The 15,807-nt window shown below is 51.3% G+C and overlaps 1 protein-coding gene across 2 annotated transcripts in view; it reads left to right on the plus strand.

Moving 5' to 3' along the window:
- The window catches only part of PLCB2 (phospholipase C beta 2), a 203,852-nt gene that overhangs the window by 103,505 nt on the left and 84,540 nt on the right, over positions 1-15,807 (plus strand). For both annotated transcript variants that reach the window (XM_075330434.1, XM_075330435.1), the window contains exons 4-5: positions 12,456-12,596; positions 15,089-15,168. In XM_075330434.1, the coding sequence (XP_075186549.1) occupies positions 12,456-12,596; positions 15,089-15,168 (221 nt within the window). The remainder of the gene's footprint in view (positions 1-12,455; positions 12,597-15,088; positions 15,169-15,807) is intronic.

Below are 15,807 nucleotides of genomic sequence, written 5' to 3' on the forward strand. Positions count from 1 at the left end.
GTTTGAGGTTGTGGACAGGTGTCTTTTATACTGATAACAAGTTCACACAGGTTCCATTACTACAGGTAATGAGTGGAGGACAGAGGAGCCTCTTATAGAAGAAGTTACAGGTCTGTGAGAGACAGAAATCTTGCATGTTTTTAGGTGACTAAATACTTACTTTCCACCATAATTTTCAAAAAATAATCTTGCCAAATCAGAGGCGGTGATTTTCTGGATTTGTTTTCTCATTTTGTGTCTCATAGTTGTGGTCACCTCTGATGTCAATTACAGGCAAATCTCATCTTTATAAGGGGGAGAACTTGCGCAATTCGGGGCTGACTAAATACTTCTTTTCCCCACTGTACCCTGTTTTCTTACCCCAGCTTGTACTTTGACTATCTGTTTGCTTTCTCATTCTGTCCCTGGCGTAACGTCTTTGGTATCGACCTTGCGTGACGACATTTCTTGCCATCAGCTTGCTCTACCGGTCAGCCCTGGGGTCCCTGTATAATTCCAGAGGTTTAAGGGAGAAGGTCAGGGCAAGCCCTGGGATCTGGTAAGCTTTTCCATGGAAGCCAGGCTACCATAAACAGTGCAACCGAGACATAGCCCTTTAATAGGCGGAATTAGAGAAAACTATTAAGGGCTATAATTATAGTTTTTTTTAACTTTTTGTTCCATAAAATGCCCATTTATAATGATTTACTATAAGAACCGTCTGTGACCTGATTGTGGACGTACGTTATCAGCGACTGCTTATTTAGGGGCCTCACAAGGAAGATAAGTTGCATCTGTCCGGCTCTTTGGCATTACATAAGCACAATGTAACAGATTGCGGAAGTCTTGGGTTGTCAGTGGCGCTGTACACATTGTGATTCTTTCCTGGCCGGAGCAGCGGAGTCTGGACGGTGTCACGGTCACATCAATATTTAAGATAAAATGTTCAGGATGTTATGTGAGAACTTCGAGGGAATGAGCAGAAAAACTTCCCATTGCGTCTGTAGTATGTTTCCCAGAACCGTATATGCCCCCCCCTCCCCAGGCTGCTCTGTATAGTGTCAGATATGCATATAGCAGAAAGGGCAAAACTTTGCAAAAGTCAAAGTTTTCGTAAACTAAAAGAAGCTTCCGAGATACAATATTGTGGTAGGAACTGGGAAGTACCAAGCGAGCGGCGAAAGGTAATAAGAGAATGGGACCCCTGCGTCTAAAAACCAAATCTACAGCTGGTCCCTGCGGTCCCTCATCCTAGATAGGTTCCGCACCTATGCACCGAGCCGGATACCTGACCCTAGGTATCCCCAGTGCTGGACCCTAAATAGGGAAATGATGGGATGAGTTCTTCATCAACTCCACTAAACTATAGAAGACACAAGGGGGACACACAGGGGGGAAAATGCATGAACTACTTATCCACAGATGACTCGGGTAGAAGTTAAGCAAAGTTACAGCACGATACCACAGATGAGAGCAAGCCACCTGCTTGCATCCAGAGCTTGTATGCACTGAATATCACCAGCACCAGTCCAGTGAAGAAGGGAGTATTTAAGCACATGGAGAATACTGACAATCAGCAACTGAATGGAAGGAGAGCTCCGCTGGGTCCTAAAGGGCGAGAGATGAAAATCCACCAGGAAAGCTACTTATACCAATGAATAGTAACAGCAGGAACAATAGAAAGTCAGGGAGGATTTTGCACCGCCAAACGCTGTGACCTTATATTGCCAGAAACCACATGACTATCTGTCGCCCATGACAAATACAGTTTAAGGGGAGTTGGCACACCTAATCGGCCATGGTGTGTAAATGCCAAAAGTTGCAATATTTTTGTGCAATTTGGCAGCTGTCAAAGTGGTGAGGCTAGCGTCCTTCACCTGCCCACTCCCTAGTCAGGGACTATTGTCCCTTATCAGGGCTTCAAGTTCCGGCTCGGCGACAGGTTAGGAACCTGTATAGAGACCGGCTAGGAGCGCAGGGTACAGGGTACAGGGCAGGAAAGTGGAGGAAGTGTCCATCTTACCTCTCACTAGCGCTAGGGTCCACAGTTGGTTAAGTGTCCCCGGTGTACCCCTCGTCTTGTTGTGGTGTTTTCCCCATTTAAGTTGTGTGTTTGGGCTCATGGCAGACTCTCCCCCAGTCTGTGTGTGACAGCACCAAGCTATAGACCACGACAAGGTTGCCTCGAAGCTCCCTCATTTTCATATTCTAAATAAAAAAAATTCTTCAAATAAAACTCCTAAATATTCATGCCTGGTATGATTTTTTTTTATGAGGTCTCAGTGACCTATATAGAAGTTTAAGCAGATGCATTTGTATTTTGGGGGTGACAGACTCCCTTTAAAGCTGGGGTCATATGAATGTATATTTTCCCATACAAGAGGTGGATTGTGCTTAAACTCTCATGAGAGTGTGAGCCGAGAGTCATTCTACTGAGATCCGAAGCTTTTACATGTGAGAATCGGAGCACAGGAGATGACAAGAGGGAGAGAGTAATTTCTCCATCTACTCCATTGTTGGCATATATCGGACTGCACTTGGATGACATCAGTGCAGTTCAATGTCACCGCGCACCCATAGACTTGTACGGGTCCGATATACACTTTCAATCACAGCATGCGGCAAATTTTTCCTCATGCCAAATCAGTATGAGAAAAAATACACTCATCAGTACTGCTCCGTAATATAACATTGGTCTAAGGTCTCTCTCATAAAAGATCATGTGCCGCCCCTGCAGCGGTCGAACCACTTGGATCCGGGGGATGATTACTCGTGGCTCGAGGGCGTCCAGACCCGGGGGCTAGGGGCCACAGTCGAATAAAGAAAGGGGGTATTTACAGGGGAGATGTAGTTTGTGACGCCACACGTGGTGTACAGTAATTGGGAGTACCGCCGCTGCTGTTGAGAGTACCTGGGGTGATGGAGTGGGGCAGCTGGATGTCGCTGCCCTCCACAGGTAGGGACAGGGCCTGGGACTTGGTGGGATGCCGTGGGATGCAGGGGTCACTCAAGTACTCACTCAGTCAATAAGCAGATGCTGACAACCGGGTAAACCAAATCTCGGGGTATCGCTGCCACTTGAAGGGAGCTCGTCCGAGTCCCGTCCCCTATGGTGTTGCCTGGTGACCTGCCTCCTAGCACTTAGTTTAACTTCAACGTGGTGGCCCAGTAGTCTGAAACTTGCTGGGTCCCACTCCCCACTGTGGCTAAGTGTGGAAGCCTGCTCTCAGGGTTCACGCTTGGGATTTTTTGGACCGTTTGTTTGGAAGGCCCTATCCCCCTCATTGCGCTAATGCCCCGATTCTGGAGCGGGTGGGAACAGATCATAAAGGCTCCGTTCTCCTCAGGTTAATTGCCGGGTTGCATGAAGCTTCTCCCCGACTTAGGGCCCGTGTACCCCGCCGTGCCTTCGGTCACAGACCGGCGATAGTGCCAGGCTGCTGACCATCCTCCTTGACAGGTCCAGGCACCTAGCCGTAATCACCTGCGACCGAGGGTCTGACTCCTCTAGGTCCAGACCACCGTCTGCAACCTAGACATCCTCTCCTGGGAGCCACCACTACCAACCTCCTCTCACTCCTCACTACAGACTGTTCACTACACTCCTCACCACCCCTCCCTGACCCCCCCCCCAGGTGGGTGACTTCATTCTAATCAAGCCGTCCACTGGTGTGCCCGGTGGGTGTGGTGCAGGGTGTATCAAGGATTTGATTTGCTGTTGGAGGCAACACCACAAGACCCAGAACCATGAGGGCCCTGTAATACTGCACGGAAGGGCAGCTTGTGCAGTATCCTGTGGCGACCTGATAGTCCAGGGGCGTCACAATCACATATCCCTCACCCGTATTATAAGCTAAGCCCTAAGACAGCCATAAAAAAAGTCAATGTTGGGATTGGCACAAAAAAATGTAACCAGGTCAGTTTCTTTTTCACTGTTGTGTGTTGTACTGGAGTTTGTATCTTGCACCATGAGCGGATATTTTTATTTATACCATTTTGGAACACATGATATTTTGATTGCTGTTTACTAATTTTTGGGGGAAAGTGTGTGTGAGGCAAATCCCGGGATATGAAGATGAATTATGACTCCAGTCATAATCTCTCATCACTCCCTGGCAGTGCCCCCTCCCTTCTTGTTCTCAGTGTTCCACTCACACCTCCATGGCCATGTCCTGTGATATGGAGATGAGGTGGTGTGGGAACAATGGACACAGGATGACTCCCTGCCGTCACCCTGTAACAAGAGTTGTATCTCATTAGCAAGGCTCTGGAAGTAGCCAGACAGAACGACTCCAGTAAAAAATGGTTCATATCTCGCAAGCCATATTTCCGATAAATATGGCAACCATAAAAATGGTGTCTCTGCATGCGGACGATGCCGGCACACCCTTTTTATGGGAGCAGGACATTGGGAAATGCCCCAGGCGTGATATCAGCCAATGGGGAACTGGCAGACAGGTCATGAGTCCCCTCGTTCTGTAGCTAAATTCATAACTGTCACAATGAGAGCGTTGGCGTCCGCCTACGACGCTCCCAGGCAAAGTTATGGCCCATATTCCATGTTGGGATATTGTCCATAACTCAAGCCAGGGGTGGAGCAGTGCTCCCTGTGAGGTCACGAAGGTAGGAGGGGACCTGGATCTGCCCAGGTTGATAACCCTACTTCGGCCATTTTCCAGGGTTCTTTTCGCTGGGGGCACGTGTAGGAAACATCTGTGGGAAGGATCCTAGAAACCTGGGTACAGCGCCCCCCTGTGGCCAGACGCAACAAGGTAACTGCTGGAACTGTGTATGCCTGTTTGTAACCCATGCTTTGATTGTAACTGTACTCTGACATATGTATATTCTGTAGATTCCCTATTGTATATATTGTAGTTTCTAGTGTGCTTTAGGCTGATTAAATTATATAATTAATCTTGGGCTGTTCTGTTATCTCGATCTTGAATCCCACGTCTGTGTGTTCGGCTAATAGTTACCGTAAATCGGTTGGTGGCAGCGAATTGTGCCAAGGATTATTGTGGGGAGGCCAGTGAGATTCGGGGAGATTTTATATATTCCGCCCGCGGAGGTCGGGGGAATATATACCTTACTCTCACCGGGGACCCTTCAATAATCGGCATAAGTAGTATAGCGGCCTCCTTGCTTATTGTCGGGCAATTCCATAATTGGCCTGACTATAAGAGGGGCGCTAGAGAGCGCGTCACGTGCTCTGTCTGTCGGTCGGGAGGTATAAAGGAGGGGTGACCCCCACTTGTTACCCCCCGATTGTGACGTACTGGTAGCCAGCGCGGGGGATTTCTGAGTGACCCCCCCGGTGGTTTGTGACATATTGGTGGCATAGCGGTGGGATCGAGATAATAGTGTGTGTGAGTGTGAGACCCATACTCCCAGACACTAAAGACTGCCTGCAGCAGCTGTGGCTGCTGGGGTCTTCAGACTAGCTCAACACTAGAGTGTCAGAGTGCAGATACTGTAAGGTGTGTGGAGGCATCAGGTGTCAGTTCTGTGTCAGTGACCAAAAGTCTGCAAGAATGGCTGATGGCACCAGGAGCAGAGCTATGCAACTGGCCAATGCTAAGGCAGGAGCCGAAGAGAGGGAGGACGGTGCTGTGGACAGCAATGAGGAGGTTGCCCACGAGTCCTCCAGGAGCTCGACGCCAGAAAACCGTTCTGCCGAGGACATTGCGCAACCTGGCACTGCTGGACAAGATGAGGAGGAGCTCACCCAAGGTTCCTCAACGAGCCAGATGCCAGCCCTCCGCTCTGAAAGGGACAGTGAATCGCCTAGCTCTGCAGCGTGCCGCAGATCACCACGTGCCATTCCACCGAGCCTGGGAGGCTCGGATAGCCTTCTTCAAATGGCTATGGCCCTTCTCCAGGCTGGAGACCAGAAGGGCTACAAGGAACTCCTGGCAGAGCGCAGGGCAGAGCGGCACGCAGAGCGTGAGGCTGCGGAGCGAGAGCGGCAGGCAGCGCGTGAAGAGCGAGAGCGACAGGCAGACCGTGACTACCAGCTGCAGCTAGCTCAGCTCCGGCCCTCATCAGCCACATGTGACCTTCAAAACACCAAACTTCCAAAGGTCCGTGTTGAGGACTTCCCAGTGCTGGAGAAGGATGGAGACTTGGACTCTTTCCTGACTGCTTTTGAACGGACTTGCTTGCAGCACCATCTGAACAAGGACCAGTGGGCCAAATACCTGACCCCCCGTTTAAGGGGTAAGGCCCTGGATGTCCTTGGGGACTTGCCTGCTGAGGCAGATCAGGGCTACGACACCATCAAGCGGGCCCTGATCCAACAGTACAACCTCACCCCGGAGTCCTACCGCAAGAAGTTCCGGAGCCTACAGAAGGGACCAAAGGACTCCTGGGCTGACCACAGGCGGGCACTTGCCCGAGCTGCCGACCACTGGACCCAAGGCCTGCAGCTTTCCACCGGACCGGAGATCCTGGACTTGTTCATCACGGAGCAACTCTTGTGGAACTGCCCTGAGGATCTCCGCCAGTTCATCCGAGACCAGAAGCCAAAGGGGTCCACGGCTACAGCTGCCCTTGCCGATGACTACACCAACAACCGGGCCCCTGAGGCCAGGAGAGCGGCCACCAGCAGCACCTGGAGAGGGGGTAAGATGAATTCTGCGACTGCCCCACCTGCCCCTAGACTGAAGGGGGTGTCCCCCTCAACTCCCCTCTCCAGGCCCGTGGCGGAACCAAGACGGTGCCACCAGTGCAACCTACCTGGACACTTCAAGGCCATGTGCCCTCAGCGTCCCAAGGCCCCGGCTCCGTCCCCGTCCCAAGGGCCGCCCAAGGTGTATTGTGTGGGTGGGGGTGGTGGTAGGTCCCTGGACAGCTTCCAACCTGTCACCGTCGGCCGGTCTGTGACCATAGGACTGCGAGACAGCGCCTCGGAGGTGACTCTGGTGCGGCCTGAGATGGTGTCCCCCCAAGACTTGATCCCTGGAAAAACCCTCGCTGTCTCCGGGATTGGAGGCACTGACCCGGCGCTGCCTGTTGCTGACATTTATGTGGACTGGGGCGCAGGGCGAGGGGTGAGGGAGGTGGGGGTAACTGATCGGATCCCTGCAAACGTGCTACTTGGGACAGATTTGGGGCAGATAACCTCCCAGTTTGGGCCCCAACCAAGGGCTGAACCTTCAGCCAGTACTGACATGCCTCCGGACAATGTTAATGTGTTATCTATGAATGATGTAAGGGAGGAGGGAGTGAACTCTGATATTTCTGCTTGCACAGACACCATAGACACACACGCAGCTGCAGCTGTGACAGGAGGGGAGGGGGTCAGAGAAAGGTGTGACAATGCCTCTACAAGTAACCAGCCTGTGAGCTGGGATCTGTTGCCCTCTGCAGGGATAAGCAGAGAGCAGGGTGCTGCAGGGGGAGGACCAGTGTGTGGGGTGGGGGCTACCACAGCAAATGTGGGGTCCCCAGAGATTTCACAGCGGGGTTCTGTTGCTGCAGGGGGGGAACAGGCAGGTGAGATTGGGGCCGGTCCAGGAGCGGAAGTGCTCCCAGGTAAGATCTCGGTGCATGGTTCCCCCACAACCGGGGTGTCAGGAAGCCAGGTAGGTCTGCCTGAACCGGCGACTTGGTCAGGAACGGAGGAGGAGCAGGCACGACCCACGGTCGCAGCGGCTGTGGCCGCTGTCACCCGCAGTGGGAGTGCTGGAAGCCAAGGGGCCTCCCGGAGGTCCGATAGCTCTTCCCCTTCTGACCAAGTGGCAGCCGAGTCAGGTGGAGGCCAGGACACAGGTCCCGGGGTACTGACCGAAGATGTGACAGTCTCGTCGATTCTGGCCACATCTAGTCAGGGGTTTCAGGCAGCGTTAGAAGCTGACGACAGCCTGAAAGCTCTTAAGGAGCAGGCGGCACAGCCTCCCTCGGACTCGGACCCGGAGCGAGTGGTCTGGGACCAAGGACGGCTGTACCGGGCCACGGTCCAGCAGGGTTCACCGGAGGCGTGGCCCAGGGACCGACAGTTAGTGGTACCCTATCCGTTCCGGACGGAGTTGTTGCAGATCGCACATGAGATTCCGATGGCCGGACACCTAGTGATCGCTAAGACCAAGGCCAGGTTAAACCAGCATTTCTACTGGCCAAAAATGGGGGCCGATGTGGCTGCCTACTGCCGTTCGTGTGAAACCTGTCAGAGAGTGGGGAAGGCGGGGCCACACCCCAAAGCCCCACTAGTATCTCTGCCAATCATCGATGAGCCTTTCAGGAGGGTGGCTGTGGATCTGGTCGGCCCGCTGGCCATCCCCAGCAGCTCCGGGAAACGCTTCATACTGACGGTAGTGGACTATGCCACCCGGTACCCAGAAGCAGTGGCCTTGTCGTCCATTCGGGCTGACAAGGTGGCCACCGCATTGCTGGAGATTTTCTCCCGAGTGGGTTTTCCCCAGGAAATGCTCACTGACCGGGGGACCCAATTCATGTCCCAGCTGATGGAGGCCCTCTGTAAGCAAGTCCAGGTGCGACATCTGGTGGCCAGCCCGTACCATCCACAGACTAATGGCCTGTGCGAGCGGTTCAATGGCACCTTAAAGCAGATGCTTAAGATGTTGGCCGACTCCCATGGGCGTGACTGGGAGCGGTATCTCCCACACCTGTTATTTGCTTACCGGGAGGTTCCACAGGCCTCAACAGGATTCTCACCGTTTGAGCTCCTGTACGGGCGACGTGTGCGGGGCCCCCTGGCTCTGGTGAAAGAGGCTTGGGAAGGGGATTTGGCCACCCCTGGAGTGTCGGTTATCGAGTATGTCATGCGCTTCCGGGACAAAATGCAGGCCTTGACGCAACTGGTACACGACAATATGGCTCAAGCCCAGGCCGATCAGAAGCGTTGGTACGACCAGAACGCTTGTGAGAGGACCTACCAAGTGGGTCAAAAGGTGTGGGTACTGGTCCCCGTACCACAGGACAAGCTTCAGGCAGCCTGGGAAGGCCCATACCTCGTGTACCAGCAGCTCAACCCTGTGACGTACCTGGTCACCCTGGACCCTGCCCGTGGAAGGCGGAAGCCCTTCCATGTGAACATGATGAAGGCACATCATGAGCGGGAGGCATGTGCGCTCCCCGTGTGCAACCTGCCCGAGGAGGTAGAAGCGGAAACCCTCTTGGATATGCTAGCCCAGGTTAGGGCAGGCGGATCCATTGAGGATGTGGAGGTTGGCCACCAGCTCTTGGAGGACCAACGGTCCCAGCTGTGGGCCACCCTACACCCCTTCCGGGGGTTGTTTACCAACCAGCCCGGAAGGACTGACTTGGCTGTCCATCACGTGGACACTGGGGATCATCCCCCGATCCGGCGTTCAGCATATCGGGTCTCCCTGGAGGTGCAGCAACACATGCGCCAGGAGATTGACGAGATGCTGAAGCTGGGGGTGATCCAGGCATCCAACAGCGCTTGGGCCTCGCCTGTAGTCCTCGTCCCTAAGAAGGACCGAACCACTCGGTTCTGCGTGGACTACAGGGGGCTCAATGCTGTCACGGTCGCCGATGCGTACCCAATGCCACGCATCGATGACCTGCTCGATCAGTTGGCCGGGGCTCAGTACCTGACCATCATGGACCTGAGCCGGGGATATTGGCAGATCCCCCTGACTCGCAAGGCCAGGGAACGCTCTGCCTTTATTACCCCATTTGGACTGTACGAGTCCACGGTGATGCCATTCGGGATGAGGAATGCCCCTGCCACCTTCCAGCGGATGGTCAACACCCTGCTCAAGGGACTTGAAGGGTACGCGGCCGCGTACCTGGATGACATTGCCGTCTTCAGTCCCACCTGGGAGGACCACCTAGAGCATCTAGCACAGGTGCTCGGGCGGATCCACCGGGCAGGTTTGATCATCAAGCCGGGAAAGTGTCAGCTGGCCATGAGCGAGGTCCAGTACCTCGGTCACCGGGTAGGTGGGAGAACACTGAAGCCCGAGCCTGAGAAAGTGGAAGCCATCGCATCCTGGCCCACCCCCAGGACCAAGAAGCAGGTGATGTCCTTCTTGGGGACCGCTGGGTACTATAGGAGGTTTGTTCCATGCTATAGTAGCCTGGCAAAGCCCTTGACGGACCTCACCAAGAAGAAGCTGCCCTCTGCAGTCGATTGGACAATGGACTGCGAGACAGCCTTCCGGGCCCTAAAGGACGCCCTGTCCAGCCCGCCCGTGCTACAGGCAGCCGACTTCACGCGGCCGTTTGTAGTACAGACCGACGCCAGTGACTTCGGCCTCGGTGCGGTGCTCAGCCAGGTGGACTCTGCGAGCCAAGAGCACCCAGTCTTGTACCTGAGCAGGAAGCTGTTACCAAGGGAAGTTGCCTATTCCACGATGGAGAAGGAGTGCCTGGCCATAGTGTGGGCCCTGCAGCGTCTGCAACCCTATCTATACGGGCGCCACTTCATCGTGGAGACGGACCACAATCCCCTCAGCTGGTTGCACACCGTCTCTGGGACGAATGGGCGATTGTTGCGATGGAGCCTTGCGCTCCAGCAATACAACTTCACCATTCGCCACAAAAGGGGCCGTGACCACGGTAACGCAGACGGGCTGTCCCGACAAGGAGAGGTCGCGGACGGGCGCACGGGGGAACACCGGAGTGTGCTGCCCCCTAGCGCCCTCAAAAGGGGGGAGGTGTGAGGCAAATCCCGGGATATGAAGATGAATTATGACTCCAGTCATAATCTCTCATCACTCCCTGGCAGTGCCCCCTCCCTTCTTGTTCTCAGTGTTCCACTCACACCTCCATGGCCATGTCCTGTGATATGGAGATGAGGTGGTGTGGGAACAATGGACACAGGATGACTCCCTGCCGTCACCCTGTAACAAGAGTTGTATCTCATTAGCAAGGCTCTGGAAGTAGCCAGACAGAACGACTCCAGTAAAAAATGGTTCATATCTCGCAAGCCATATTTCCGATAAATATGGCAACCATAAAAATGGTGTCTCTGCATGCGGACGATGCCGGCACACCCTTTTTATGGGAGCAGGACATTGGGAAATGCCCCAGGCGTGATATCAGCCAATGGGGAACTGGCAGACAGGTCATGAGTCCCCTCGTTCTGTAGCTAAATTCATAACTGTCACAATGAGAGCGTTGGCGTCCGCCTACGACGCTCCCAGGCAAAGTTATGGCCCATATTCCATGTTGGGATATTGTCCATAACTCAAGCCAGGGGTGGAGCAGTGCTCCCTGTGAGGTCACGAAGGTAGGAGGGGACCTGGATTGCCCAGGTTGATAACCCTACTTCGGCCATTTTCCAGGGTTCTTTTCGCTGGGGGCACGTGTAGGAAACATCTGTGGGAAGGATCCTAGAAACCTGGGTACAGCGCCCCCCTGTGGCCAGACGCAACAAGGTAACTGCTGGAACTGTGTATGCCTGTTTGTAACCCATGCTTTGATTGTAACTGTACTCTGACATATGTATATTCTGTAGATTCCCTATTGTATATATTGTAGTTTCTAGTGTGCTTTAGGCTGATTAAATTATATAATTAATCTTGGGCTGTTCTGTTATCTCGATCTTGAATCCCACGTCTGTGTGTTCGGCTAATAGTTACCGTAAATCGGTTGGTGGCAGCGAATTGTGCCAAGGATTATTGTGGGGAGGCCAGTGAGATTCGGGGAGATTTTATATATTCCGCCCGCGGAGGTCGGGGGAATATATACCTTACTCTCACCGGGGACCCTTCAATAATCGGCATAAGTAGTATAGCGGCCTCCTTGCTTATTGTCGGGCAATTCCATAATTGGCCTGACTATAAGAGGGGCGCTAGAGAGCGCGTCACGTGCTCTGTCTGTCGGTCGGGAGGTATAAAGGAGGGGTGACCCCCACTTGTTACCCCCCGATTGTGACGTACTGGTAGCCAGCGCGGGGGATTTCTGAGTGACCCCCCCGGTGGTTTGTGACAGTGTGGCAATAAAAAAAAAGTCAATTCTGAGGTTCTGATTTTTTCTTTAATATTCTGACTTTTTTTTTTTAGACACGATGATACGAAATTATAATTTTGTTTAATATATTTTTTAAAGGGGGAAAAATTATGATATTAACTTTACAAAGATGGACAGCAGCATCTAAATGGTTGAACTGCAGCGATCAGAGAAAGCTCCAGTTGCTGCTGTGTCAGACAGATTTTAGCTATGTAACTCAGCTGACATCGGGATTCATACTTCAGAGACGTATGAAGAAATTGTCAAGTAGGCTGATAATGCGCCTGCTGAAAAATGTTTCCGAAAAGACAAAGTAATAGCCCCAGTGGCCAGTGTGTAAACTGCAAGAGTACCAATTAGTTGTTTTTTTTAATAGAGACCATGCTATAAAAAATCAGTGCTCAAAATATAAAAAAAAACTACATGTAAAACAATGTCATTAATAAGTCAACAATAAGTCAAAAGTTCCACCAAAAGCCTTATAGTAACTTAAATCGATTTCTCACCAAGTAATACAATGTCACTTTTATATATAGAGTCCGAAATTACGAGAAGTTTTCAACCTGGACTTTCCTGAAAATAATTTCCTGGCCAAAACTCTGTGTATCGTCACCGGGTCAGATATGGTGGATCTTACCTTCCATAACTTTGTGTCCTACAAGGAACATGTCGGCAAGGTATGGTACAGTCTTACAGGGCTTTTATTTCTTGCATTTACATTGATATTACCAATGTCTCCTGTAAAGTACAGTGATGAGATTACAGTGCAACCTCTTCCTCCGTATTAGGACTATATGTGATATCTAACAATACAAAGGCACAGGGAATGCCATCGCTTCTAATGAGTTAGATGAGCTGTAGCATCCCGTCCTTTCTACACCTCTGTCTCACCCCAGCACCATATGAAAATGCCAAAAGTCATCACATTTTAGAGCAACACGGAGTTGCTCCAAAATGTTGCCACTTTTCAAAACTTTTACACCACAGTTCTGTCGTGAAAACTTTGTTGCATTATGTCGGCGTCACACGGTACGATCTATAGTGCGATTGCACGAGCGATCATACCCGCCCCCGTCGTTTGTGCGTCACAGTTAATTAGTTGCCCGTGGCGCACAAAGTCGTTTACCCCCGTCACACGCACTTAGCTTCCAGACGACCTCGCTATGGGCGGCGAACATCCACTTCCTGAAGTGGGAGGGACGTTCGGCGTCACAGCGACGTCAAACAGCGGCCGCCCAATAGAAGCGGAGGGGCGGAGATGAGCGGGACGTAACATTCCGCCCACTTCCTTCCTTCCGCATTGCCGGCGGGACGCAGGTAAGCTGTGCTCGTCGTTCCCGGGGTCTCACACGGAGCGATGTGTGCTGCCTCGGGAACGACGAACAACCGGAGCACAGAAGGAGGACCGACATTTTGAAAATGAGCGACGTGTCAACGAGCAACGATAAGGTGAGTATTTTTGCTCGTTCACAGTTGCTCGTAGCTGTCACACGCTACGACATGTCAAACGATGCCGGATGTGCGTCACTAACGACGTGACCCCGACGACATATCGCCCGATATATCGTCTCGTGTGATGCCGGCTTTAGGCTCTTAGTGTAATGCTCGTGGCTGGTGTAGGGGCAGCACGTGGGATTAGTGGACCCATTGGGCCACAGGTTGGCCCCTGAACCCACCCTTTAGTGGGAGGGGCTTAATTAAGCGCCCATCGCGAGGTGGACGCCAGCTACCCCTCACAGGGACTGTGGCAGCTGATCCCAGGTCAGGTGGTTTTTTTAATTATGTGTGCAATTTTTTAATCATGTATTAATAAAGATATAATATTCAGTGACCTTATAGTTCGGTTTCTTCTTTTTTGGTATGGTATATTCAATTCCGAATGGTCCTATTGATCCTATATCCCCACACTTTGAGATTATTTATTATATTTATTGATTTTTCATATGTAAGATCTAATATTTATTAGTGGCCTTGTGTGGTATGGATTCTATCCTCTAATTATTGGGGTTGACGGACTCAGGTACAGGCTGGACAGACAGGTATGGACAGGTATGGTGGCGCGGCAGGGACAGACAGGTATGGGAAGGCAGACTTAGGTAAAGAAGACAAACCAAGGGATAAGGATAACAGTACCTCACAACTAGCTAGCAAACTGGTATACTAACTAACTAAATGTGTTGCACAGTCACCTCCCCTAATGGGTGGATGCCTTAAATAACCAGTGCCTCTCAGCAATAGGCTGAAAGACATGTGGGAAATGACATGCCGACCCTTTAAGAGGCGGGTCGGTGCGCGCGTGTGTATTTCTTAGGTGCACTCTCGGGACCTCTGAGTGGCATGTACATGGCCCAGGACTGGAAGGAGGCAGCAGCACACATGGATGGCCAGAAAGGACACGACCCGGCCAGGGTGGTCAGTAAGTCAGATTCTCTGCAGAGACGCCGGAGCTACACTTAGTTTAACTTGAAGATAACTCAGAGTGGGGTTCACCAGGAGCCCATAGTAAAGAGAGAGAGGGAGCTTCAACACTGAGAAGCAGGGTGCTGCTGGGAAATGTAGTTTTAGCAGATAACAATAGAAAAGCCCATTCAACAAAGGGATACTGGATAGATGATGGGGCAGATAGAGATGAAAAAATGTATAAAAGGTACAAGAAATAAACTATGCTGGGCTTAGTCTGTATATTAATAAGTATGTATTTAATGCGCTTTGTGAATTATATTCCAATTGTGGGAATAAACCTTTAAGGCAGAGCTGCACAACATGCATCCCGCCAAAGGGCTTGCTGCCGCCAGCAGACCTGTCCGGGAGCCGCCGCTCCCTGCTTCTAATATTCAAATACATGCGCGTCTCTCAAAACCTGAGCGCTGAGACTGGTGCAGAACAGAGCTTGTATACAATAAAGAGCTTCTATAAAAACAAAAAAATGGTGGCATTTGAGATTGGCAATGTGGCTTCTCAACCAAACATGTTGTGTACCCCTGCTTTAAAGGTGACCACTGCAGCTAGTCAGTGGACACGGAGTAACTCTCCGGAACACTGCTGATGCTGACTGTATTCTAGAAAACCAATCTCACTGAACACAAAAAAACAACAGAAAGTAGTCTAGAGTACAAGCACGCTTGGCTGTTTTATAATAGATCTGTTTTGTTTTTTTTATTTTTTGCAGGACTGGGCTAGTGACATTATGACAATCGTCAAAAATCCTCTTCTAAACAACGCTTCCCGCTATTCCTTTTACGAGAAAATGTAAGGACTGATATCTCATGTGCTATGCCATATTCCCTCTCGTTAAGCTTTCCCAATTTTGAAAATTTAACAAGGTTGATGTAAAAACACCAAAAATTACAACTTTGCCAACTATGTGTCTCTCCCAGTAATATAGGCTGGATGTGAGCTGTGTGTCTCTCCCAGTAATATAGGCTGGATGTGAGCTCTGTGTGTCTCTCCCAGTAATATAGGCTGGATGTGAAGTCTGTGTGTCTCTCCCAGCAATATAGGCTAGATGTGAGGTCTGTGTGTCTCTCCCAGTAATATAGGCTGGATGTGAAGTCTGTGTGTCTCTCCCAGTAATATAGGCTGGATGTGAGCTCTGTATGTGTCTCTCCCAGTAATATAGGCTGGATGTGAGCTCTGTGTCTCTCCCAGTAATATAGGTTGGATGTGAGGTCTGTGTGTCTCTCCCAGTAATATAGGCTGGATGTGAGCTCTGTGTGTCTCTCCCAGTAATATAGGCTGGATGTGAGCTCTGTGTGTCTCTCCCAGTAATATAGGCTGGATGTGAGCTCTGTGTGTCTCTCCCAGTAATATAGGCTGGATGTGAGCTCTGTGTCTCTCCCAGTAATATAGGTTGGATGTGAGGTCTGTGTGTCTCTCCCAGTAATATAG

Source organism: Anomaloglossus baeobatrachus, chromosome 12 (assembly GCF_048569485.1).
Source record: "Anomaloglossus baeobatrachus isolate aAnoBae1 chromosome 12, aAnoBae1.hap1, whole genome shotgun sequence".
In the NCBI taxonomy this organism is placed as follows: Eukaryota; Metazoa; Chordata; class Amphibia; order Anura; family Aromobatidae; genus Anomaloglossus; species Anomaloglossus baeobatrachus.